The following is a 27,061-nucleotide window of genomic DNA, read 5'->3' on the forward strand; positions in this document are numbered from 1 at the left end:
AAACTTAGCAATGGATTATTTCTATATTCCTAACTTACCTATATGTATAGCTAATCAATGACTCAGATTTCTTTCAATTACTGGAAAAAATTCTGTTATAGTTGCTTTAACACAGTCTTTATTTTTCATTGATCCAGAATTTGTATATTTCAACCTATTGCAGCTACTAATACATTTCTTAAAAAGTATATGCAAGTCAAAATAAGCTTATACATTCTAGAAAAAAGTTAAATTTCTTCCTTTTTAAAAATACTGCCTCTTCAAATACTGTATCTTCGAAGTCTTTAGAAAATAGAAAACAAACACCCTAGAACTCTTCCAGTTAGGACATTTTTGCCTGGACTGCATCATTTTAGCCTGATTCTCAGACTCCCCCAAGAGAGTTTGAAGTCATCAACATGTGATATGGTGTGCCTTTTCATACATCTGTAGATTTAAATCAAACTTTCTAAATGAGTTCCATGTACACTCATTTATTATATACTAAATATACTCTTTGATAATCAGTTCTGTAAAATCTGTGAACCCACATGTCTCTCAGTAGACATCCCCCCTCCTTTCTGTGCCTCTCCTATGCTTTTCTTTCCTGATGTGTACTGCCCCACCCTCACCCCCAATTCCCCCCCACTACCACTTTTGATAGCCAACACTCTACTCAGCATCTCAAACCAAAATCTTGGAAGTAAACCTAAGTAGCTATTATAAACCCTTCAGAGTCACCTGGCCTGGTCCAACTTAGTTTTGGTTGATCAATGTAAAAGTAAGAGAACTTGACAATCAGCAGCTTAAATTGGAAAGATACTGTCAAATCCAGAGATTAAAAAGATAGTTTAGCAGCTCAGTCATATCATTAAGATTTTGCAACCTCCTACTCCCCTCTGCTCAGCTTGCTGGCCTTTTCTTTGATTTGTGTCCTCAGAGTTGCAGAATTACTGCCACAGCACTCTAAGTTTAGTGCCGTCATATAACAAAATGTGAAAATTAGATATACTGGGGATGGGGACAGTTCTACCTGTATCTCTATTCTAACACAAAGAATCTTTCCATCTAGAGATTGTTCAGAATTCGTTCCCATGTAACTATGCTGCACCTGAATACACTGGCTTTTCTAGCCTCTGTATCTTTTTTTTTTATTCGATATGATTTTTTATTTACATTTCAAATGATTTCCCCTTTTCTAGCCCCCCACTCCTCGAAAGTCTCATAAGCCCCTTTCTCTTCCCCTGTCCTCCCACCCACCCCTTCCCACTTCCCCGTTCTGGTTTTGCCGAATACTGCTTCACTGAGTCTTTCCAGAACAAGGGGCCACTCCTCCTTTCTTCTTGTACCTCATTTGATGTGTGGGTTATGTTTTGGGTATTCCAGTTTTCTAGGTTAATATCCACTTATTAGTGAGTGCATACCATGATTCACCTTTTGATTCTGGGTTACCTCACTCAGTATGATGTTCTCTAGCTCCATCCATTTGCCTAAGAATTTCATGAATTCATTGTTTCTAATGGCTGAATAGTACTCCATTGTGTAGATATACCACATTTTTTGTAGCCTCTGTATCTTTGTGTGTAACTTTATCACACATCTGACTTTGTGAATTGTGTGTCCATGAGCACATGTGGAGGTTAAACAGCCTCAGGTGCTGTTTCTTGGGTGTTCCTTACTTTTTTTTTTTTTTTTTAATGAGTTTTCTAACTGGCCAAGAACTCACCAGAAGGCTAAATTGGCTGGCTTGTGAGCCGCATGGATCCATCAATCTCTGCTTGTCCTGTGTTTCCATTACAAATATTTACAAATGCTTGAGACTGGAGAGATGGCTTAGTCATTAAGAGCACTGACTACCCTTCCAGAAGGACCCAGGTTCGAGTCCCAGCACCCACAGAGCAGCTAACAACAGTCCCTCCAGTTCCAGGGAATCCAGTACTCCCACAAAGACATCCATGCAGGTAAAACACAAATGCACGCCGGGCAGTGGTGGAGCATGCCTGTAATTCCAGCACTCTGGGAGGCAGAGGTAGACGGGTTTCTGAGTTCGAGGCCAGCCTGGTCTACACAGTGAGTTCCAGGACAGCCAGGGCTACATAGAGAAACCCTGTCTCAAAAACAAAACAAACAAAACAAAAAACATCAAAAAACCATAGGCTCTGGAGAGTGAACTCAGATCCTCATGCTTGCCAGGTAAGCACTTTTCCAACAGAGCCACCCTGCTATACCCAACTTTTTGAATTATTTAAAAAATTTAAAATTAAAGTTTAAAATTTGATTTGTTTTTCTTTATTCTTGTTTTACCTGCAAATATGTACTTTGTTGTTGTTTGGTTGCTTCGTTGTTTAGTTGATTAGTCGATTTTGAGACAGAATCTGATGTTGACCAAGCTTGTCCTGAATTCCCGATCTTTACTCCTTCCTTAAGTTGACATGCCTTTTAAAGGCTCATCTCACTAAATGGGGACCCATCCAGAAAGTTCAGTTACTTCACTATAGAAAGACTTTTAGTTACATCTATAGTCTTCTGCCATATTATATATTCACAGATTTGGGGCATTAAGTGGCTAACAACCATCTATAATGAGATCCTATCCCCTCTCTGGTATGTCTGAAGACAGGGGCAGTGTACTCATATAAATAAAATTAATAAATCTCAAAAAAAGAAAAGGACAAAGATTAAAAAAAAGAAGAAGAATTCTTAGCTGTTAGAACTGCTTTAGCCTATCTCTGACTTTCAGTATTGGTTGCCTCTTGTATTTCTCGGAATTGGATCAGATATTTAAAAGCCAGCTGAGGCTGAGAACAGGAACTGGGCTACCAGAGTGAGAAGAGAAGGAAGTTGGTGGAGAAGATATTGTTAGGAGACAGTTGAGGTGTGGGAAGCTGAGCTGAGCAGGTAGGCTAGAACAGATGTTATAGTTTGGAGCCACTAGTTTTGGGAAAACTGGGAGAAGGAATAATTTAAGCAGACTGTTGGGGAGCTGAGGGAAGAACTAGGGTAGGGAGAAATGTTTGAAGGGGCTGGCAGGGAGTTTAGAGAACTGCTTACTGTTCCAAGACAGTGGTGATTTTCCATAGGGAATGATGCTACCCACATTCAGAATGGGTCTTCCCTTCTCAGTTCAGCCTCTCTGGTAATGCCCTCAAAGGCATGGGAGGTGTATCACTTAGGAGATTCTAAATATTGTCAAGCTTACAATCAGATTAACTATTACAAGTCAACCCTTTGTCTGCATGATACCCAAACTTATTTTTAAGTCATAACTTTCTGCCTCTGGACACCTTAGGCTCATACCCACCTTAATGCAAAATGTATTCATTTCAAAATCAAATTTCAAAGCTGTTAAAAATTCCAGAGTGTCTTCTGAGACTCTTGAGTACTCTGAACCCCGACAGAGTTGAAGAACAAGTTGTATATTTCCTGTGTACAATGGTACAGGATAAAAAAAGCCATTTCCAAAAGAAAAAAATGGGAACATAGCAAAGAGATTGTGGTTCCACATTTTGCCTTGCCATTGGGGAACTCCACTTGGGCCAACAAAATGCAGAAGCTACATTCCCTCACCGCCATCAGGGTGTGGGGACAGCAGAACACAGCTTTAGGAAGGCCTTGGGACATTGCACTAGCCATAGGATACTGTAAACAAGGCTTACCAGCTCATCCTCATAGGAGCTTGGAAGGCAATGCATATGCTTTGTAGACCACTCAATGATGTTTAGAAGGGAACAGTGTTAACAACTAGGCTAGAAAACATTCCTATGCTATTGGGGTTGGAGGCAGAGGGGTGATGTAGTTGCTTTCTGCCCATGTTCTAAGAACTTACCTGAGCCTAAATAGAAATGTAATGGACTAATTTCTTTGGCAGAGGAGAATTTCAAGATAGCCTAATATTTACTTTGTTATGCGGTTATTAGTAATTACTCTTAAGTAAATCTACAGGGAAAAAGAGCAACTGGACAAAAAGAAAACGTGAAGAGGGAAAAAAAGACACCAGGAGACTTACTGTTTCAGCTAATGCTGTAAGAGATAAGGAGATTAATACTGAAATAAAGGGAGGGCTACCAACTTGTGACTGGAAAAGGTCTAAGCAGTTTTCTGATAAACAGAAGCTTCTGCATTTAAAGTGATCAAATATCTTTCTCAAACTGACAGCGAAACTTGGCTGTCCATGTGGACACTGCTTTCAGAGTCATGAAGGATAATAGAATCTTCCACAGTTTCTGAGAGTCGGCTAGTATATGAGACCAACTAGAATATGGCATGGGTGTCCTTCCATAGAGACCATTGTCTGAAGCTGTGGAAGTGAAGCTCTGTTGTGTTAGAGATCCCAAGATTTTGGAGCTCTGAGAGCCATGGGACATCTCTCCCTAGAGTTGTGTATGGGGAATGAAACCAGCCCAAGAGTCAAAAGTATGCTACCAGCAGCAAAACTGGAAGGGCAGAGTGATCTAAACCCTTTTACATCAGGCATGGAACTATGGGGTTTGGAGTTTGTCCTGGTGAGTTTCTGTTTGTCTTCCTTGAGTCCAGTATTCTCACTCTACCCTGATCCCTCCTTTTGGTATAGTAGTGTATATTCTGTGCCATTGTATTTTGGAAGTAAATTGCTTTTCTATTTTACAGGGGGTTACAATTAAGAGATTATGGAGTCTGAGATGACACTCTGGACTTTTAAGCAGCATTGAGACTAAAAGGCTAAGGGGACTTTTGAATCTTGGAATCCCCTAAATATCTTTTGTGTTATGATATGACCATACATCTATAGGGGCTAGGGGAGTGGAATGTGGTGGTTTGAATAACACAAGCAGTTTTGGACGGCCCTGGTGCCATTTGCATTTTGATGCTAATTCAGCTTCCCTGAGAGAGGGGCTGCCTGAGACTAGTAGTGAATCCTGTTCTCAGGACTTCATGAGAACCTTCTGAAGAATAAAGAAACCAATCAATGGGCAAATAGGCAGGACTTCTGGGTAGGAGGGAGGAAGAGAGGCAGCAGGAAAGAGACACAGGCTTTGGGATTCACACATCAGGAGAACAAGGTGTAATTACTAGTGACCCCTAGCTTTTTGGCACAAGAGTATTTAGATTTATATGGCTTACAAGATTAGGATTCTAGTTTTTGCGCCCAGCAATTAAGTTACCATTGACTCAGAACTAAGTTTGTGTGGTGTTTTCTCTCACACTGTGGCTCTACTGTGTTCCAGAGAGAAAGGTACGGTGGGAAAGTTTGGGTTTGCCAGAAGTGCACCCCAAAAGGTCGTAGGAATTTTGGAGCATGGGGCTAGTGTGGTAGCAACCTGCCAATGGGAACTTAGCGATCAGGGCGGAAAGATTTTGGAGCTCTGAGAGAGTCTCCAAGAGATGAGAACAGACTAGCCATGCCCCCCTCCCAGTGACTGGGCAGCCAGACTGCCAGGGCCTGCCAGCGTAGTGTGAATTGCATTCTTTTTAAATATTTCCTGCAACCACATGCCCCTCCATAATCCTAGGCATTTGACACTTGTTCCCCAGTTTATGGCACTGCTTAGGTAGGATTAGAAGGTGGTCTTGCTGGAGGAAATAGGTCACTGAAAGCTGGTTTTGAAGTTACAAAAGCCACGTGTCCTTTCCAGTTTGCTTTCTCTGTTTCCAGCTTAAGGTTCAAGATATGAGTTCTCAGTAGCTCTAGATCCTACTACCATGTTTCCCCACTGTGACGGAGAGAGTCTTAGCCCTCTGGAACTAAAAGCCCCAAATAAACACTTTCTTCTCAAAGTTGTCTTGGCCATGGTGTTATAGCACAGTAATGGAAAAGTAACTAAGGGAGACTAGATTGTGACAGCCTTGAGTAGGCCATTCCCTCTGGAGCAGCACATGTGACCTTGCTCTTGGGCCAGCTGGACTCAGTGCCTGTAGCTTTCTTAGGTAGGCATCCCATAGTCCTGGGGATCTCTGTTGTAGCTGGCTCCACCTTCATGGCCTTTATACTGTGACTTCTTAGGGTCACCTTGCAGAGATCAAATCCTGACACAATTGCCTGGCCTCCGTGGCCTTCTGGAACCATGGTGGCTGGCCTCATGATGCTTTCTTGTTTTTCATACCTGCAAAACTAGTACTGTTTGAGTAACGATGCCAAGTTTTGTGGTATCAGGTGTAGCTGGTCCCCTTATACCACAGCTATGACTTCCATGTAGCGTGGCAATTCAGGCTCAGAACACACTTTCCTAGGCATGTGGGGGTTTGTTGTTGTTATTGTTTGTTTTGTGGTTTTTTGTTTGTTTTGATCAAGGAATCTTCTCTTCATTCCAGTTCAGGCTCTCTGTTCTTTTAAAGTTGCACTTTTCCCAATAGTCTTCAATAGGCAGAGGAGATGATTATTGATGATGATGATGATGATGATGATGATGATGATGATGATGATGATCTTAATCAAGGATACCTTTCCTGTTAATGTCATTACAGAAAGCAAGTTTTCTCTTTAAAGGTACTAGTCTCTAACAATTGCAACTGCTGTCTTCACTTGTGCCCTTTCTGCATCTTTATCATGTGTGTGTGTTGCATGATGGATTATCCTGAGGTCATGCGATAGCATACATTTGGAGCTAAGAGGACAACGTTGTGCACTCAGATCTCTCCTTTTTCTTTACATGAGCTATGGAACCAAACTAGACTTCCAGGCTTTTGTGGCAAGCATGTTTACCACATAGGCATCTCCCTGACCCCTTTTCTGCATTCTTAAACTCACAGTCCTTTCCTTGCCAAACAGTACCTTTTTCATAATTTCCTGGTCTCTTCTGTACTGTACGTCTTACTAAGAGTGGTAAACAGTAGTAACTAGGCTACTACCTTAGTCCACTACTTTCGAGCCACCCTCACTTATACTTTCAGGACAGAGGCAGAGTGGAGCTAGGTTTTTTACCAGCTGTGATACAAATGAATTCTAGCCCAGATCTCAGTAGGGTCCTCTTTTCCCTCTGAAACAAGGGCTTGGGCTCCCCAATGACTGCATTTCTCTTGGCATTTTTATTAGCTACTTTTCTGTTGCTGTAATAAAACACTCTGACCAGAACAACTTAGCAGAAGGGATGTGGTGTGGTATTTGGCTTATACTTTCAGGTCACAATTCATCATTGAAGGAAGTCAGGAAGTCAGACATTGTGGAGGAACCCTACTTACTGGCTCACTGTGGCTCACATCACTGGGCAGCTAGCTGCCTTTCTTGTACAGCTCTGCCTAGGGATAGCACCACTCACACTTAGCATCAGACAGCAATCAAGATAATGCTCTAGACATACCCACAGGCCAATCTGATCTATGCAGGTTTTCAATTGAGGTACCCTATTCCTAGGTAACTATAGGCTATATATTACGTTAATAAAAACAATGGCAGGGCAGTGGCGTCGCATGCCTGTAATCCTAGCACTTGGGAGGCAGAGGCAGGCGGATTTCTGAGTTCAAGGCCAGCCTGGTCTACAGAGTGAGTTCTAGGACAGCCGGAGCTACACAGAGAAACCCTGTCTCGGAAAAAACCAAAAAAAAAAAGCAGCACAGTATCCTGTTCTAAATTCCTACCAGAATCGTCTTTTCTCACTAAATTATGGTGTTATCATTTCAATACTGAATTCTTGCTAATACACAATTATTAATTTTAATTTCACTACTACACTATTCTAATTATTGCAATTTCATATTATATTTAGTATCTACACTAGTTTCTCTTTACTATAATTTCAAAGTTTTCTTGGCTTTATTTTCTTTTCTAGAAGTATATTTTTTTTTTAGTCTTAGAAAAGCAATCCTATAGACTTTGTGTGTTTTAAAATATAATGTAAAATTTATCATCTTGGATATTCCTGTGTACTTAGTAATATTAAGTATACGCACATCATTTTCAACCATCCTCCAGAACATTTTTCATCTTGCAAGTTAGAAGTATATGTTCTGCTTCCTGCCCTGTAAATTTGACTGAACACTTCATATAGGTTTCAGCCTTTTTGATTCCTCATTGTACCCTCCTCAGTGTCCATTCATCTTATAATATGTATAAGAATTTCCTCCTTTAAGGCTGAATAGTATCTATTGTACTTATGTACCACAGTTTGTTTATCTATTCATCTATTGGTGGTTACTTCTACTTTTTGGCTATGATTAGTAATATTACAAAAACAGGTGAGGAACCCTGATTCCTAGCTTTTAATTGTTTTGAATATATATTTGCTTCTTTTTTTAATTGGCTGTTCACTAAACTCATAAGCTTAAGAAGAATAAACAATTTTTAAGAATAAACTTTTTTTTGTTTTTTTTTTGGTTTTTTTTCTATTTTTTTTTTTCCAAGACAGGGTTTCTCTGTGTAGCCCTAACTGTCCTGGAACTCACTCTGTAGACTAGACTGAAGAATAAACATTTTTAGTCCTTCTTTTTACTATTTATTGATAAAAATAGAGATTTTTTTTGCTTTCAAATTTTTATTCAGAAAATTAATGCAAAACACTTTTATAAGTATAATATATATGTATATATATATTTCAAATTCACATTGATCTTCCTCCTGAGTGCTAGAATTAAAGGTATGTGCCCCTATACTCAGCCTTAATTCTTAATGTTAGTTTAACTTTTCAATTAATTTTTTTTAACTTGCCATAATCTGGAGTCATTTCAGAGCCTCAATTGGGAATTAGTTTTTTAGATCAAGTTGTCTTGTGGTCATGCCTATGGGGGATCATCTTGTTTGTTACTTGATTTTGGAAGTTGGAAGACATCAATTGTAAGTGGTGTCATTCCCTGTTCAGATGGTCCTTAATCATGTAAGATAAAGCTAGGTGAGTGCAAGCAAATATCCATTTGTTTCTCTTTCTGCTCTTTGTACATGTGCTTGAATGTGTGCCTTGAATTCCTTCCAGTGGTGAACAGTAACCAGGGAGTGTTAAAAGCTAAATAAACCTTTTCCTTTACTAAGTTGCTTCGTGTCAGGATATTTGTCACAGCAACAGAAATGAAAGTAGAACATCCTCACATAAAATTTTAGAAATAATCTGTAAGTTTGTTCCCGAGGAGAGTACTAGTTTCAAGTGCCTCATGAAATAATCCATGCTTCCATCTTAACTTGGGGTCTTAGTTACGGGCCTTACTGCTCTGAACAGACACCATGATCAAAATAAGTCTTATAAATGACAACATTTAATTGGGGCTGGCTTAATAGTTTCAGAGGTTCGGTCTGTTGTCATCCAGGCAAGCGTGATACAGGAGGAACTGAGGGCTCTACATCTTTATCCAAAGAAAGCTAGGTACAGACTGGGCATCTCAGGCATTTAGGAGGAAGATCTCCAAACCCCTCCCCACACTGACACACTTCCTCCAACAAGGCCACATCTTAATAATAGTGCCACTCCCTGGTTTGAGCATATACAAACCATCACACTTGGCAATAAGCTAACTGAAGAAGTTTGTAAAAAAAAAAAAAATGAAATTTAAGTGTAATAACATTTAATAATTTGAGGAGGGAGATGATAGACGTAGGATGTGAGTCTATCAAGAGCTAACATTTTTAAGAGCTAACATTTTTAAGAGCTAACATTTTTAAGAGCTAACATTTTTAAGAGCTAACATTTTTAAGAGCTAACATTTTTAAGGGTTTTTGTTTACCAGCCATTATAAGGAGAAAGGAAGCCAAATGACACCTCTTATGTTAAATTAAAGCAAGTAACAGAATAAAGGAACTCAAAGGATAAGAAAAGAGAAAGAAGAAAACCCTGCCCAGAATGTAGTGGTAGAGCACAGATGTACTTAAACTGTACTCTCATCCAGCACATTTTCTCCTTATAAGGCGGGGGCAGGGTTACGGTGGTTCTCAACCCTCCTAATGCTGCAACCCTTTAATACAATTCCTCATGTTGTAGTGACCCCAGCCATAAAATTATTTCGTTGCTACTTCATAGCTGTAATTTTGCTACTTGTATTAGTTTGGGTTCTCTAGAGTCACAGAATGTATGGGCAGTCTCTATATAGTTAGGGAATTTGTCGATGACTTACAGTCTATAGTCCAATTCCCCCAAAATGGGCAGCAGCAGCAGCAGCCGTGGATGGAAGTCCAAGGATCTAGCAGTTGCTCAGTCCCACGAGGCAAGCAGGCAAGGAAGAGTGAGTAAATCTTCCTTCTTCCAATGTCCTTATATATCTCCAGCAGAGGGTGTGGCCCAGATTACTGGTATGTGGGTCTCCAGATGAGGATCATAGGTGAGCCTTCCAATTCTAGATTGTAGTTCATTCCAGATATAGTCAAGTTGACAACTAGGAATAGCCACTACACTACTATTATGGATATTGATGTAAATATCTGATATTCAGGACATAAGATGTGACTGGTGAGGGTCAAGGCCCACAGATTGAGAACCACCGATTTAGGGCATCTCTCCAGCATGTACAAGGCTTTGGATTCCATCTGTTGGACTGAAAAACAGGAAAGAACTGTTTCTCTGTCCTGCTCTCACACTTCTCTGAACTTCAATTTCTTCAGTGCCCTCTGTAACTCAGATGACTAGGAACCAAAACACAAAACAAAATCATATCTCCTAAACTGGTTTTCTGTGGTGGTTAATTTTAATTGGCAGCTTGTCTGGGCTATGGTAGCAGTCCGTGTTGCTGCTCTAGGGCCCAGATTTGCTGGTCCCCGCAGTCTTATGAGTTAGTTCCTTAAAATAATCATTTGCACTTGCCATCAAGTGGGATTAGGTCCCACTGCCTTCCATTAGTCAATGCTACACTTGTAGCTCGCTAGTTCATATAGCTCTCTACTCCAAGCCTCAGTAGCTCAGGGTGGCTAGAGAACACACACGCCACTCTGACTGATCTCATGTAGAAATTGTGACCACATATCTCAAGAGGGCCTTCAATCTGGCAGTGCTTCTTTATTCTTCTGGTCAGTCAACTTTCCCAGTCTCCCGGGACAGCTGTAGTATTCCATGCCCTCTTTCAGGAACTCCTTATTCTCAGCTTGCTTTCTGAAATGACCTCACAGCTTATTTCACTGGAAGGTGGATTTTAAAAACTGGAGTCTTCTCTTTCCACCACAACTGGCCTGTAACACTCCTTTCCACTTGGAATGAACAGATTGCCTATGTCTCTGCTGTTATCAAGCAAACTTCCTACCCTGTTGTTTTAAAGCCACCTCTCTTTTAGCCTCCCACTGTAAACACAACTCTCTCAGAATAGCTACCACTCTCCGGTGTCATCCCCCCCCCCCATCTACATCATTCCAATTAACAAGTATTTGTGCTAAAATGTTTTCACTGCAGAGCCATTTAAACTGAGAGAAACTTACCATTACCTTTATTTACCATCCACTGCATTATTAATACCTTGAAATCAGATGGAAATTTGTCCTTTTTAAAAATCATTTTAATTATTTTTAAGTGTGTATGTGGTGTGAGTGTGTATGTGTCTGTCTGTCTGTCTGTCTGTCTGACTGAGTGTATACCACATGTATTCAGGTATCTATAGAGGCTAAATGAGGGCATCTGATCCCCTGGAGCTGGAGTTAATAGGTGGCAAGCTCCCCAGGTTCAGAGTTTGGAACTGAAAAGTGGTCCTCTAGAAAAGCAGGTCTAGTCTTAACTATAGAGTCATTTCTCTAGCCCTGGAGATTGGCCTTTTAAATTAAAAATCTCCAGAACTTTATTAATTTTATTTATAAAAATGTTTCTCCTTTTTGAAGTAGGGTCTGGATGTATATCCTAGGCTGGCTTTCAATTCGCTATTGTTTTCCTGCTACCTCTGTAGTGCTAAGACTAATATAACAAGAACTGACCTTTTTATCTTTTTTCTGTGGGTACCAAACAGTGATGCAACTGCATAGATTTCAAAGCTTCTCACAACAGGATAGTGAACTTGAGAGCAGAGGCCAGTTCCTACCTCATCTTTTTCTTCCTTAAAAAATATTTGTTGGAGACACATGTGGTGGTGCACTTAGGATGCAGAAGCATGAGGATCTCTGACTTCCAGGCCGTTGCTATGCTGTGAAGCCTTGTTCCAAAAAAGAGAAAGAAAAGGATTGCTGGGCTTTCTCCTGAAGCTTACAGAGTAAAACCAGAGGCTGGTGGAGACAGGCAGTGGTGCAGTCATGATATCCTCTCAGCTATCTGTCGTTCTCACTGATCTTCCCAATCTGTCAAGACAGGAAGCCAAAAGCCCTCAACTGCCTTTATTGATTTAGTGTAAGAGGCAGAATTGAGGAGGGAGCAGCAGATAGCTGTATTTGATCTCCTTGGTCAGCCTTACTGTCTGGAATCTGTTATCAAGGGTGGAATATTATAATTTTGTCTGTGATATAGCCTAGAATCAGGGAATGTGTTTATATCCTTAGGTTTTGTAGTTTGTAGCCTTGTGGAAGTCATCTTCTGTGGCTATGTTCTTCTCTAAAATGGGGATCACAGCAGTGCCCACATCATGGAGTTATTGCAAGGATTGTGAGTTAATTAAAATGCTTAGAATGATAGCTGGCATCCAAGAAGCACTAGAAAATGCTAACTGTTGTGAGTAGTGTCATCATTTGCAGGACTTTGTGAGCTCATGAGCTACCATTTACCTGCTTCCACAGTCACTTAGGAACTGCAGTTCAGCTAGAGCTGTAGCTGTAACTCAATGATAGAGCACTTGCCTAGCATGCATGAGGCCCTGTCTATGTTTAGTCTCTGGCACTGCCTTGAAAAAAAAGCTTCAAAGTGCAATTTAACTTCCTCACATTATTTAAACAAATGTTACACTATAAAGAAAGAAGAGTGCTAACCAAATTGAGAACTAAAAGTTTTACACTAGCTTTAAAGTCTCCATAATGTACGTGCAGAATTAGGATTAATTGGGCATTATAGTGCTCTCAGTGTTGTGGAAGTTGTTTTAAAAGAGAGAGAGGGGATGAGAGAGGGTTAGTGAAATTGATCACTGAGTAAAATAGTTCAATGAGTAAAAGTGCTTGCTGTGCTCTTAATTGATATGCACATGCCAACCTAAGCTCAATCCCCAGAACCCATAGAGGACGGAGAGAACTGACTTCCAAAAATTGTCCTCTGACCTCCACATGCACTATTTTCATGTGCACCCTCACACATCATACATGTAGCAATGTTTTTTAAAGGAGAGTCTTAGCCTGAGATAAAATCATAACACCATAAGGTAATTGAATTTCTAGTTTGATGTTCATCAGTGTTAAAGAACTCTTAGGAAAGAACTAGTATGCTCATTTTCTCTAGAGGGTGTCAGTGTGCCTAAATTGTGTGAAAGTTGAGAGGCTCACATATATTTGAAATTCTAATTTGCAAAAAGATGTCCTGTTGGTGTTGCCTGCCCTTCAAATTGAGGTTTAGGTACAGTACCAGAATGGTGTTTCTCTGTTACTGAGTTAAAGGCAAAAAGTGAGCTTCTACTATACTGTTCAAGCAATAGGAGGTTGTAGCAGTACCTAAAACCACATAGCAGAGGAAAGTCTGTGTGGTAGTACTTAAAGGGGCACCATAATTTTATGTTTTAGAAAGAGTGATAAATTAATCTCATTTTTATTCTGAAGTTGTTAAACATATTTCAAGATCATATAGAAAAAAATGGGGCCACATGAGGATAATTACTAGGAAGTAGAGTTGTATACCAGAAAGCCAGCCACTGATCAATACTGAAACACTCAGTGGACAAGTTATTTCCCTGACAAAATGTACCTCCCTCCCTCCCTCACTCACTCACTCAATCCCTTCTTCCCTCTCTCCCTTCTTCCCTCCCTCCCTCCCTTCCTTCCTTCTTTCCTTCCTTCCTTCCTTCCTTCCTTCCTTCCTTCCTTTTCTTTCTTCCTTTTTTCTTTTTTTTGGGGGGGGGGGGTTGTTTGTTTGTTTGTTTGTTTGGTTGGTTGGTTGTTTTTCTAGGTGGGGGTTTCTGCATACTAAGCTTCAGCCCAGCCAGGGTTTCTCAGTAGGCAGTCAACTCTGCCTCTCAAATGCTAGGATCAAAAGCACGCGCTATCACATCTGGCTTATACTTTATTCCACAAAGACTATTAGTATGAAAGGCAGAATAAGTGAAGTACATTTCAGAAAGACCTCAAAAATTTGTTTATGTTTCAATTTTAACATTTACCAAATTGTAATTGATTTACATTTTGTTTTTTGTTTTTGTTTTGTTTTGTTTTGTTTTGTTTTGGATTTGGGTTTTTCGAGACAGGGTTTCTCTGTATAGCCCTGGCTGTCCTGGAACTCACTCTGTAGACCAGGCTGGCCTCGAACTCAGAAATCCGCTTGCCTCTGCCTCCCAGAGTGCAGGCGTGCACCACCACCACCACCACCCCACCACCGCCCGGCTGATTTACATTCTTAAAGAGTTTTTTGTTTGTTTGTTTGTTTTTTGTTGTTGGTGGTGGTGGTGGTTTGTTTTGTTTTGTTTGTTTTTGTTTTTGTTTTGGGGGGTTTGGGATTTGTGTTTTTTCCGAGACAGGGTTTCTCTGTGTAGCCCTGGCTGTCCTGGAACTCACTCTGTAGACAAGGCTGGCTGAAGTCAGAAATCCACCTGCCTCTGCCTCCCAGAGTGCTGGGATTAAAGGCGGCTCCCGTTGCAGCCGCTGCCACCACCACCACCACCACCACCACCTGGCTCTTAATGAGTTTTTTATACACAGAAATCAAATTAATCTTCCTGTCTCACTATCTCAAAGTCTTTAGCATAACTTAGGAGATATGCACATATTTTCTTGAATCAAAGTTGCCCCCCCCCCTTTTAAATTACTCTACAAGTAATGTCTTAGTCAGGGTTCCTATTCCTGCACAACCATCATGACCAAGAAGCAGGTTGGGGAGGAAAGGATTTATTCAGCTTACACCTCCATATTGCTGTTTATCACCAAAGAAAATCAGGACTGGAACTCAAGCAGGTCAGGAGGTGATGTACAGAAGCCATGGAGGGATGTTACTTGCTCAGTTTGCTTTATTATAGAATCCAGGACCACCAGCCTAGGGATAGATAGCACCACCCACAATGAACCCTCCCACCCTTGATCACTAATTGAGAAAAAGCCTTACAGCTGGATCTCATGGAGGCATTTCCTCAAGGGATGCTCCTTTCTCTGTGATAACTCCAGCTTGTGTCAATTTGACACACAAAACAAGTCAGTACAAGCAGGTGTGCATTTAAAGTAAAGTTTACATCTAGATTTGGTAGTTCACAATTGTAATCCCAGTACTTAAACGGCTACAGCTTACCCATGAATTCAAAGCTAACCTTCACTACATTCTGAGTTCTGAGTTAGACTGCTCTAGAGTTAAAACCCTATCTCAAAACAACACAAACAGCATAAAATAAACTTTAAACTGAGGTGCAATTCAGAGGTCTCTTCTAGAACAGTGTTTCTAAATTTATCTGAAATCAACTAAGAATTTTTTATACAGTATCATCTATGCACACATGTAACTAAAACCGCATATTTAGGAAGGACTTTATCATATGCCCTCAATGATTACTATTGTGTGGTGTTCATTCATTTAAAATGCTGGTGTAACCCACTGAAATAATTTCAGTAACCCACTGAAATAATCAAGAACCTCCGATTAAAATATATTCTCAAGCTGGGCAGTGGTGGCTCACACCTTTTATCCCATTGCTCAGGAGGCAGAGGCAGGTGGATCTCTGTGAGTTCAAGACCAACCTAATCTACAAAGTGATTTTTTTTTTCAGGACAACTAGGGCTACACAGAGAAACCATCTCTTGAAAAACCAAAGTACTGCAGCAATAGCTCAGAGGTTAAGATCGCTGACTGCTGTGCCAAAGATACTGGGTTCTATTCCCAGCCACTGCACTTGCTGGGCAGTTATGGCACATGCCTTTAGTCCCAGTACTTGGAAGGTAGAGGCAGGCGGATTTCTGAGGGAGTTCCAGGACAGCCGGGTTTATACAAAGAAACCCTGTCTCAAAAAGCAAAAAAACAAAACAAAACAAAGAAGGATATTAGTACTTTTAAACTTTAAGGTTTTTTAGTACTGAATAATATTATAATAACTTGTAAAATAATGCTTGATCACCAAGGACAGTTTAATAGGAGATAGTACTGTGGTAATTAATTAGCCTACAATCTCCATTATTTATGGTTTATTTGGGGCTTTATAACTCTGTAAAGAGTTTTTTTTTTAAGATTTATTTATTTATTATATCTAAGTACACTGTAGCTGTCTTCAGACACCAGAAAAGGGCATCAGATATCTTGACAGATGGTTGTGAGCCACCATGTGGGTGCTGGGATTTGAACTCATGACCTTTAGATAAAACTCAGCCGGGCAGTGGTGTCGCACGCCTTTAATCCCAGCTCTTGGGAAGCAGAGGCAGGCAGATTTCTGAGAGGCAGGTAGATTTCTGAGTTCCAGGACAGCCTGGGCTACACAGAGAAACCCTATCTCAAAAAACAAACAAACAAACAAAAAACTCTGTAAATGAAATACTTTGTATTCCCTGAGCTTTTGTGAGGTAGTGGGGGTGGGGGCTGGGGTAGCAAGTCAAACATTCCACTCAGTATCTTACATAAACACTTTTCTATAGCTTTGGAGGAAAACAGCCATACTTTACACGTATACAGATAGTTTAACACTATTGTGTACAGAAGTTGGTTCCAAATCTGAAGTGGCTGTATTACCTATTGCAAGTTCCAAACCAGGGAAATAGCACATCACTGTCAATCTCAAAATGGAAACAAGGGTTTCTTAAATTGGTAAGGCAAGTCATTGACTTAAGTGAAGTTTAACAAAAGGTCTCTTGTCAGAAGAATAAAAGGGCATTAACTCAATTCATTTGAGTATACAATAGTTTAAAATAAGTAGAAGTATTTAGAACAATTTGTATATTGAAACAAAATAGAGCTCGAAGTAATCATTATGTATTTATTGCTTTCCTACATATCTGTTGTTTCTTTTGTTTGTTAATACTGTGCAACACTTTTTTTCCTTTCAAAGTTTTCTAGATGTGAATGAGTAAGGCATCATAATATCAGAGAAGGTAACCTGTACATCAGTGGCCCTGCCGTGCGTGGCCCCTGCCTGGGCGCTTACTGTCTCCCTAGACTTTAGGTAGTAAAGGTCTTAAACCAAAATGAGATTTGGGTCTCCAGCCCTCACGTGCCCGTCACAGATATAAACAGCCCATAAAATACAGCCTTCATTCAAGAGGCCTTGCACTCAGCCTGTACTTCTCCAGAATATGAATAAATCTTGGAGTCATAAAGTAGGGTCAGGCTAACTCTAACATTGTTTGCTCTTCAATTTAGTGACTTTAACTCGAATCATGAAAATTCTTAAGAATTCACAGATTGGCAGATAACCAGAAATGATCTACTTGTGCATCAGCCTTTCCTAGTGTGCTGAAAAAATAATGGGCCTTTTTTTTTTCACAGTAGATTTATACATTTGATACCTTTTATTCAATATAGAAAGTACATCCTTATTCCTTTTTCTTTTTTTCTTAGCTTTCTTTTTTTCCTGTTTGTGACTGACTTTGTAGTCTCAATGGTTTTAAATTCTCCTGAGTATTGTTATTATAGATTTGTTCCAAGTTTGATCTTTTTGACACTTAATGTTAGGTAGGGGTCATGCGTTCTTCTAAGCACACATATTACTGATTTATTTAATACAGCAGCTCTCTAAGATGATTCTGTTTATTACCTCAGCATGTATACATGAACATCAAGGAGCATAGAAGTTAGATCTCCCAATTCGAATTAGTAAATAACAAAACCAATATTTATAGCAAGGTATTCAGGCTCTAGAATTTTGAACTAATGTTTCTTTTTCTTTCTTTTCTTTCTTTCTTTCTTTCTTCTTCTTCTTTTTTTTTTTTTTTTTTTTTTTTTTTTTTTTTTTTTTTTTGGATATAGATTGAGTGCCTCAAAAATTTAACAAATCCACTAACAAAACCAGGGCCAAATAGCTAGATTCTCACTGAATCTAGGGTCTTCTGTGCTATTTCTACTAGTTGTAATATTTGGATACATTTTCTAATTTGATTAATTCAAATTTAGAGAAAAAAGTTCTGTGTGCTCCAAACTAGAATTGAAGATTGTGAGCCTTTCAGTGACTCTCAGGGGTCACTGAAAAGATCCTTATGTTAAAGTAATCAGAGGTGGTTGATATGGTGCGCGCGCGCGTGCGTGTGTGTGTGTGTGTGTGTGTGTGTGTGTGTGTATGTGTGTGTGTGGTGACTCCTCTGTGGTTTCAGAGACAACTTGCTGTAGCTTCTGTGAGTCAGAGTGACTACTTTGTGACTTTTCTTTGGGTTTGTCAAGGATTTGAGAATAAAGTGTAAGTTTCAAATAAAAATGTTTGCCTTTTCCCCCCAGTTACTGGGGAATCCTGCTCTGAGCCAGCTAGCCTAAACTTCATAGGGAGGCCTCCTTTAGCTGCTCTGCCCCCCTTGGGTTTGGATTTAGGCCTCCCTTGTACAGCACCACTTGTTGTAATGGGTCTTCTCTGCAGGTCTGGATCTTCGTGTCACAAGTAACTCTCCATACCGCCTTTGGCCGTTGTCTCAGCAGGAGTTCTTAGTTCACTCAACTCTACTTGACCCACACTCTGGGAGAAGTGGCCTTCCCCTGGTTCAAATAAAAAGCCAGCTTCTAAGACTTTTGTTTAGATGAAATATCCTGAATAATCCATTTTTTTTCTCCAGTGTGTTCTGTTTAAACTTTTGGCATCTGTTACTATTTAGACAACAAAATCAATAAAGACATATTTAACACAAATTAACAGAAATCTTGCTAGTATCCAATCATAATCTAATTCAGCAGCTTGTTTTGTTTTTCATAGATGCTTGTTCTTGGCTGTGATTTCATCTTTGCATATTTATAATATTTTCTGTTAGAAAAATGTTTCTAGTTTGTAAAATGGATTTAAACAGATACATTATATTTAGTGTCCTACAAAAGCATGAATTTTCATATTGCAAGTTTAAGAAGCTCTATGAACTTTGTAGGGAGATTTTGCTCTAGCCGGTATATAAGTTTTGATGGATGGTAGCAAACTACTTTTTCAGAAGTGTAAGAACTATAAAACTGGGCAGTGGTGGTGCATGCCTTTAGTCCCAGCACTCAAGCGGCAGAGGCAGGCAGATATCTGAGTTAGAGGCCATCCTGTCTACCAAGTAAGTTCCAAGACAGCCAGGGCCACACAGAGAAACTGTGTCTCAACACTACCCTCCACTCCCCCCCAAAAAAGAATAATAAAAGTAATTAAAAGAGCTAGGCTTAGTGGTCCTACGTATAATCCTAATACTACAGAGGCTTCCTCTTCTGCCTTGTTAGCACTTTCAAGGCCTGCCTTGCTCAGAAAAACAAAGACCTTAAAGAAGTGATGACAAGGAAGAAAGGAGTTAGAAGCAGCATTGGAAATGCTGCTGCTGCTAATTTTACAGATTATACTTGAACGGATATTAGTTTCTTCAGCATGAATAATTGGAACGATAAATCATCACAGAGAATTTCACAACTGAAATAATTCAGTAAAAGGCTCAGTTCGCCTAGCTTGTTTACAATTACCTCATTAAATCTCAAAACAGGTCCTCATCCATACTGTCTGTATAGCTGGGGCAGGGCTTGATAAGGCATTCTGACCTTGAATTAAATTAAAGGCCTGCCATTTGTGTAAAGAGTGAGCCTTCCAGGGCTGTTCTCTAATAATAGATCTAGGAAGCCTAAGCAGGAGCAGAAACGTTTGGAGGGCATCTCTCTGACCAGCTCTCCAAGGAAGGGCTTACCCTTCTGTGATGAATGTATCAGAAAAATGCTCACAACCAAGAAAAAGCATCTGTTTACACATTTGGTAATGAAACAAAACAGTTTTCAGAAATGTGCTGCTGCTGTGTACGAAGAGGTGGCTGACTAGAACACATACATGAGTCACATCCCCTCCGACCCCCACATCCCATACACACACACACACACACACACACACACACATCCTGTTTCCCTTGTAACTAAAAGCACACATTTAGGAGAAGACTTAGATAGAATTAGAAATGCAGTCTATAATTTAAGAAATAGTCTATTTATACTTTGACTAAGATTATAAAGTTCAAGAACAAACTGTACTTTGGTGTTGCTAGAAATTTTGGGGGATATTTGTATTTTATATTTTTTGTTTCTTTTCATTGAAAGTCATACCCATGGGGCTGGAGCGATGGCTCAGCAGTTAGGAGCACTGACTGTTCTTCCAGAGGTCCTGAGTTCAATTCCCAGCAACCACATGGTGGCTCACAGCCATCTGTAATGAGATCTGATGCCCTCTTCTGGTGTGTCTGAAACAGCTACAGTGTACTCATATATAATAAATAAATAAATCTTAAAAAAAAAAAAAGAAAAAGAAAAAAGAAAGTCATACCCATAACCTGTATGGAGACATGTATCAATTAAGGCAGGACATACACTAATTATCTGTTTGTGTTATCAGGTCATTTTTTTTTTGTACATACTTTCAAACCTACATGGTATAGTCTAGTCACCTCATTATGGCCTTGTGCTTTGGTTGAAACCCAGAGCGCATAGTACATGTGACATATGAATACAGTGAAAGACAAGGTAAAAATGAGATGTGTAAGAAGGTAAAAATAAGATGTGCTCAAATAAGAAAGCATCTAGCTTTACAGGGAGCTTTCCTCTACCCCCCCCCTTCTTTTAATAAATATGAGTATATAATCTAGGATCCCTAAGCCAAGGGTGGTACCACCCTCAAAGGGCTGGGCTCTCCCACATCAATTACTAAATAAAAAAATGCTCTGCAGGCCTGCCCAATCATATTGAGTCATTTTCTTAACTGAAGCTCCATCATTTCTCTCTGGTGACTCTAGCTTGTGTCAAATTAACATAAAAGTAGCTAGCATGGTGGCTCAGGGGTAAAGTGCTTGCTGCACAGCATGAGAATCTGAATTAAAATCCCCAGACCCCAAAGAAAAGCTGGGAATTTTGATGTCTTTGACTCCAGTGCTAAGAGAGTGAAAACAAGCGGATGTCCAGAGCTTGCTGACCACCCAGTGCAGCCGCCAGTCAGTAGACTCCAGGAAGAGTGAGAGGCCCTATCTCTAGAATAGAATAGAATAGAATAGAATAGAATAGAATAGAATAGAATAGAATAGAATAGAATAGAATAGAATAAAATAGAATAGAATAGAATAGAATAGAATAGAATAGAAGACAGTGGAGAAGCACGAGAAAGGCTTAATGTTGATGTCTGACCTTGGCATGCATGTATGTTCATAGGTACACATACCTCAAGAAGTGTATATCACATGCAACATTAAAGACAAATCATCAGTTTAATCCAGAAGAGGTCCTGTAGGTTTATAGCACTCTAGATTTATTGCCTAGCTGTTTGTTTGATGTGCTAATAACTGGTTTACCTCCCTTTAGGTTTAAGCCTCTCTAGCCCATCCTTTTAACCCCTTTCATAGTCATGTTCTATAATTTCATACCACACTGCTGATGTACATCTCCGTTCCTCTTCCATGTTCTTAGTTTTTTTTATTTTTCTCATTTTCCCTCCCCTACCAGTTCAGTCGTTATATCTGAGGAAATTTTCTTGTTGCTCCATTTTATATAGTACTTACCTCCTTGGGAAGTTTGTCTTTATGCTGATTGTAGGAAGGTTGTTCCTACCTTCCTAGTGTTTTCTGTGCTTCATACTGCTTGTTCCTAGTTTCGAATTTTAGGCTGAACTGGGATAGAATAAAAGTCATAATTTTTTGTTGTTGTTGTTGTTGTTTTTGGTTCACCCCCCCCCCCCCAGACAGGGTTTCTCTGTGTAGCCCAGGCTGTCCTGGAACTCACTCTGTAGACCAGGCTGGCCTTGAACTCAGAAATCCGCCTGCTTCTGCCTTCCAAGTGCTGGGATTAAAGGTGTGCACCACCGCCCAGCCATACATTTTTACAAAGAATAAAGTATCCCACCTTTAGAGAACTCCCTAAAGCATGAAAGAAAAAGTTTAGGACAGAAGAAAATTAGACAGAAAACCAGATGTTTGTGTCTTTATGAGGTGCTTTTTGGTTGGTTGGCTGGTTGGTTGGTTGGTTGGCTGGTTGGTTGGTTGGTTGGTTGGTTTGGTTGGTTTGGTTGGTTAGTTGGTTTGGTTTGTGAGATAGTGTCTCACTGTGTAGCTCTGACTAATCTGGAACTTACTTTAAAGACCTGGCTAACCTGGAAATGATAGAGATCCACCTGCCTGAAGCACTGGGATCAAAGGCATGTGACTTCATGCTCTGGGGCTGTGTATGTGCTGTTTTAATCACTAATGGCACTTTTATGTCAATTTTGTTACCAACCTGATTGAAATTTAGATTTCATTTCATTTAAATTTATTTATTATGTGCTTAGCCCTAAGTAAGATGCTAGACTCAAGATGAAACGTTTGCCTATTTATAGGAAAGCTTTCCAAGTTAGATATGGGAGAATGGACTAGCTGCTTTTGGTAGAATAGCAGCATTGGAAAGGAAAATACCAAGACTTGGATTTATACTTTCCTTTCCTACAGATTTGGGCTATAAATGATGATATTCTAAAGTTGTTTATTCTCTCCTTAGTACTGGATGAATGAATACACCTCATCTATTGGAATTGGAGTTTTTCATTCTGGAATTGAAGTATATGGCAGAGGTATGTGTGCACATAGTTTAAATATGTTTTCTGAGGAGTCTGCCAGCTTAAAAAAATACAGAATCATGATGTTAGGTCATTTTGTCTCTTTTCTTTTAAGCAACTTACATATGTTATTGTAGAAAGTAAAATAAAACTCCCGCATTTATTTATACTGTTCAGAAAATGTCTATGGTAGGGTATAAGAGGGTGTATTTGTTCTATTATCTTTTTTTTCCTAATTACTATGTCTTTTTGATTTTTTGGAGACAGGGTTTCTCTGTGTAGCCCTGGCTGTCCTGGAACTCACTCTGTAGACCAGGCTGGCCTCGAACTCAGAAATCCGCCTGCCTCTGCCTCCCAGAGTGCTGGGATTACAGGCATGCGCCACCACCGCCCGGCTACTAAGTCTTCTAAGACATTTTCTTAACCATGTGTGGTGGCACACACTTTTAATCTCAGTAATCAGGAGGTAGAGGCGGAGAGATTTCTGTGCGTTTGAAGCCAGCATAGTATACAGTGAGTTCCAAGACAGCCTTACACAGTAAGACCCTGTCTCAAACAAAAAACAAACCCTTTTTTATGAAGTTGTTACACCATAATTGTTTTTCTTTACTATGTATAAGAGTTTCTAAGAAATTTGTATACTTTGAAAAACTACATAGCAAAAATAATCATTTTAGCTAGTAGAAGTGTCAAATTTGAAATACCATTTTCTGAGGTGTTTCAGTAGAATGTTTGATTTGGCAGCCTGTGAGCATCAATAAAGACTAAAACATTGCTGAGCAAATCTCTTCTTCAGTAATATCTGGCATTTTTCTCAGAGTTACATCATTGTGAATGATAAGCTTGCCTTTGGCAGGAGGCCCTGCACTTGCATGAACTAAGTGGTCTTTGTAACCTAGAATAGATCTAGTTTACCCAGGATAAACTACCTACCTACCTGTTCACTAATTTTAAAGAAAAACTCTACTTAAGTAAATGTTTCAGTGTCCTGTTTCTGCAGCCTTTGTGTAGGAGTGGGGAGGTGCTACAGTGGAATCCAGGACTAACTGCTAAAGCAGGTGCTGTGCCTTTGGGCTGTCCTTAGCCCCTGTTTATCTCTTTATATTAGTTGTTTCCAGCTGCAGTTTAGCATTCAGTCTTGGCTATAAAGATTTGTCATTTAGGCTTTACTTTATTTGAAATGGGAATGCTCTTTAACCCTAAGAAACAATGAGGGACTTCAGCTGAAATCTTCAGGGATTACAATATTACAGTGGGTGGGATTATGGGCTGTAGGTTTCTTGTCTGGCCTTTGCCTAAGTTGTGTTACTCCTTTTTGGTTAAATATAAATAGTATGTTATGGTTTCCATAGTACTGTGAATCTTGTACCATATATGATCATGCTGTAAGATAAGAGAATGTGGCTTTTTTTAATAAAAAGAAATTGAGGTTCTAACTTGCCACCATTCATACTGCTAATAACTAACAGAACTAGGATTTGAACGCAGATGTTTTTACATAGATCAGTGCTCTATACCTGTGCTCCCCTCATAAAATTATTTAAAAGCAAAAACATGATTCAAAACATGTTCATGAAAACTCAGAGAAGTAATTGTTTCTTATACTTTTACAAATAAACATAAATAAAAGGACCTATATCTTCCATTACTATACTTTAAGAAGTTAAAAATCCAGGTATGAAGCCAGATATTGTTGGCGCATGCCTTTAGTTCCAGCATTTGGAAGGTAGAGGCAGGCATATCTCTAAGTTAAGGGCAGCCAAGGCTACACAGAGAAACCCTGTCTCCAAAAAACAAAACAATGATTCTTACCAAATACAATCTCAGTATATACAAGTTATATAAAAAAAATTTACTGATCTTAAAGAGAAGCAAGGTGTGGTAGTGGTGGTATATATATGTTTATGTCCCAGTGCTTAGGAAACTAAAATAGGATTGTGGGTTTGAGGCCAGAATGAATCTCTACCTGAAGACCAAATATACAAAATTTACAGCAGGCAGAGAAGTGGATACCTACAATCTTGCATTTAGGGAATGGAAACTAGAGAACTACAAGTTTAAAGCTGGCCTGGGCTGCATAATTTATCAGGTCAGCTTAGGATACCTAACCAAATCCTTTCCTTAAAAAGAAAAAGTAGTTAGTTTATATTTCAAAATCAAGTGCTAAGCACCCTCATATACATCACTTTTTAAAAATGTCTACAGAATGTGTAAATGACAAGGTAAGCTTTGAGCTTCATGGTTAAGAGTACTTCCTGCTATTCCATGGGACCAGAGCTCTGCTTTCTTGAGTGTGGAGATGAGGAACTACAGTTAACTAACTGGGACTCTAGCTCCAGGGCATCCATCTAGATCACACATACACACATATTCAAGTAAAATTTAAATGAGAAAAACTAAACCTCATCTGTCTTGCTCTTTCCTATGTTTTGTCTTAAAACTTAAGACTATCTATTTAACAATAAATATCCATTTAAGTATTTTGAGACAATCTTGCTATGTGGCTCTGGCCCATCTGGAACTCACATTGTAGACCAAACTGTTTAATAATCCTCCTGCCTCCACTGCTCTAGCACTGAAGTTATAAGCATGCACCAACATGTCTGGTTATAAGATTTTAGCCTGGCGTGGTGACGCACGCCTTTAATCCCAGCACTTGGGAGGCAGAGGCAGGCAGATTTCTGAATTGGAGGCCAGCCTGGTCTACAGAGTGAGTTCCAGGACAGCCAGGGCTACACAGAGAAACCCTGTCTCGAAAAAACCAAAATAAATAAATAAATAAATAAATAAATAAATAAATAAATAAAATAAAAGAGAGAGAGAGAGAGAGAGAGAGGAGGAGAGAGAGAGAGAGAGATTTTAATACTTAATATCTAAATGAGATACCAGAACTGAAGCCAGAATTTTTTGTTTTTGTTGTAGTTGTTGTTGTTGTTGTTGTTGTTGTTTTTGAGACAGAGTTTCTCTGTATAACTCTGGCTGTCCTGGAACTCACTCTGTAGACCAGGCTGGCCTCAAACTCAGAAATCCGCCTGCCTCTGCCTCCCAAGTGCTGGGATTACAGGCGTGTGCCACCACCACCTGGCTGAAGCCAGAAATTTTGATTCTTTCCTGATTTGAAACTATCTGCATTTATGTTATAGATGTGCACGTAAGTACTTGCATTTATTTAGCCAGAAGTACCTATAATAGGAGAATGTACAGATAGTGCCCTCCTAGCTATAAGACATGCTGTGAAGAATATGGGGGTGGCTGTGTATCAATAATTGGCAACTCACCGTGTTTCAGGTTTGATGTTTATTTTGTTTCAGACGAGATCTTGGTTCATATATAGTTGAGACTTGCCTGGAACACACTAGGAGTAGCCCAGTCTAGCCTAGAACTCAACAATCTTCCTGAGGGCTAAGAATACAGACATGCACAGCATGCTTGATGCAATAGTGTCTTCACTCCTAACCGAGTGTGCATCTGAGTCTTCCAGGTTGGATGCATGCTGCCCAGTGCAGAGCACACCAAAACAAATCAGCACTCGTCTCAGTTTCTCCAGTAGATATAGTGGCCAGGAAATGAGCTGCTGGCCTCCTGGTATGATGGCACCACAAAGAGTGGTCACCTTTGAGCTGTCACTCCTGCCAATATAGGCTCAGAGCAGGATACAGAGCAGTCACAAGCATTTTGAAGTGTCTGTAAGTGTTAGCATTTCAGGCCTTTTAAAGACAGATAATCTGGGACTAGTGAGATGGCTCAGCGGTTAAGAGCATTAGTTGCTCTTCTAGAGGTCATGAGATAATTTCCCAGCAACCACATGGTGGCTTACAACCATCTATAGGGGGATAAGATACCCTCTTCAGGCAGGCAGATATATATGCTGAAGAGTGCTCATACATTAAATAAAGTTTAAAAAAAAAAACATCATCTATATGGGTGATACATAAACAGGTTCTTACAAAAGCACCTTATATGCTGAAAAATATTCAGGTTATATTATTTGTGTAGTATTTTAAGGCTGATTTAGCATTCTGATTACATTTTATGCAATACATACTAAAAATTTTGCCTTGTATCTTTTCAGAATTTGCTTATGGTGGCCATCCTTATCCTTTTTCCGGAATATTTGAAATTTCCCCAGGAAATGCTTCTGAGCTAGGAGAAACATTTAAATTTAAGTAAGTAGGGAGGGTAATTTATTTTACACTGTTGTAGGTGTCAGAACTTGTTTAGGGAGTGTAAACAATTCATCCTGTACATCAAAAATGTAGAAAATCGGGCTGCAGAGGTGGCTCATAGGTTAAGAGAACTGACTACTCTACCTGAGATCAATTCCCAGCAACCACATGATGGCTCACAACCAGCTGTAATGGGATCTGATGCCCTCTTCTGGTATGTCTGAAGACAGCACCAATGTATTAAACATATAAAATAAATATTTTTTTAAAATTTAGAAAATTAAATAGTCTTAAATTTGATTTAATGA

At 39.6% G+C, this 27,061-nt stretch overlaps 1 protein-coding gene across 2 annotated transcripts in view; it reads left to right on the forward strand.

The window, feature by feature from the left end:
* The window catches only part of Desi2 (desumoylating isopeptidase 2), a 167,457-nt gene that overhangs the window by 130,544 nt on the left and 9,852 nt on the right, over window positions 1–27,061 (forward strand). For both annotated transcript variants that reach the window (XM_052200234.1, XM_052200233.1), the window contains exons 2-3: window positions 22,530–22,602; window positions 26,660–26,753. In XM_052200234.1, coding sequence (XP_052056194.1) covers window positions 22,530–22,602; window positions 26,660–26,753 — 167 coding nt within the window. The remainder of the gene's footprint in view (window positions 1–22,529; window positions 22,603–26,659; window positions 26,754–27,061) is intronic.

This window comes from Apodemus sylvaticus, chromosome 12, assembly GCF_947179515.1.
Source record: "Apodemus sylvaticus chromosome 12, mApoSyl1.1, whole genome shotgun sequence".
Taxonomy (NCBI): Eukaryota; Metazoa; Chordata; class Mammalia; order Rodentia; family Muridae; genus Apodemus; species Apodemus sylvaticus.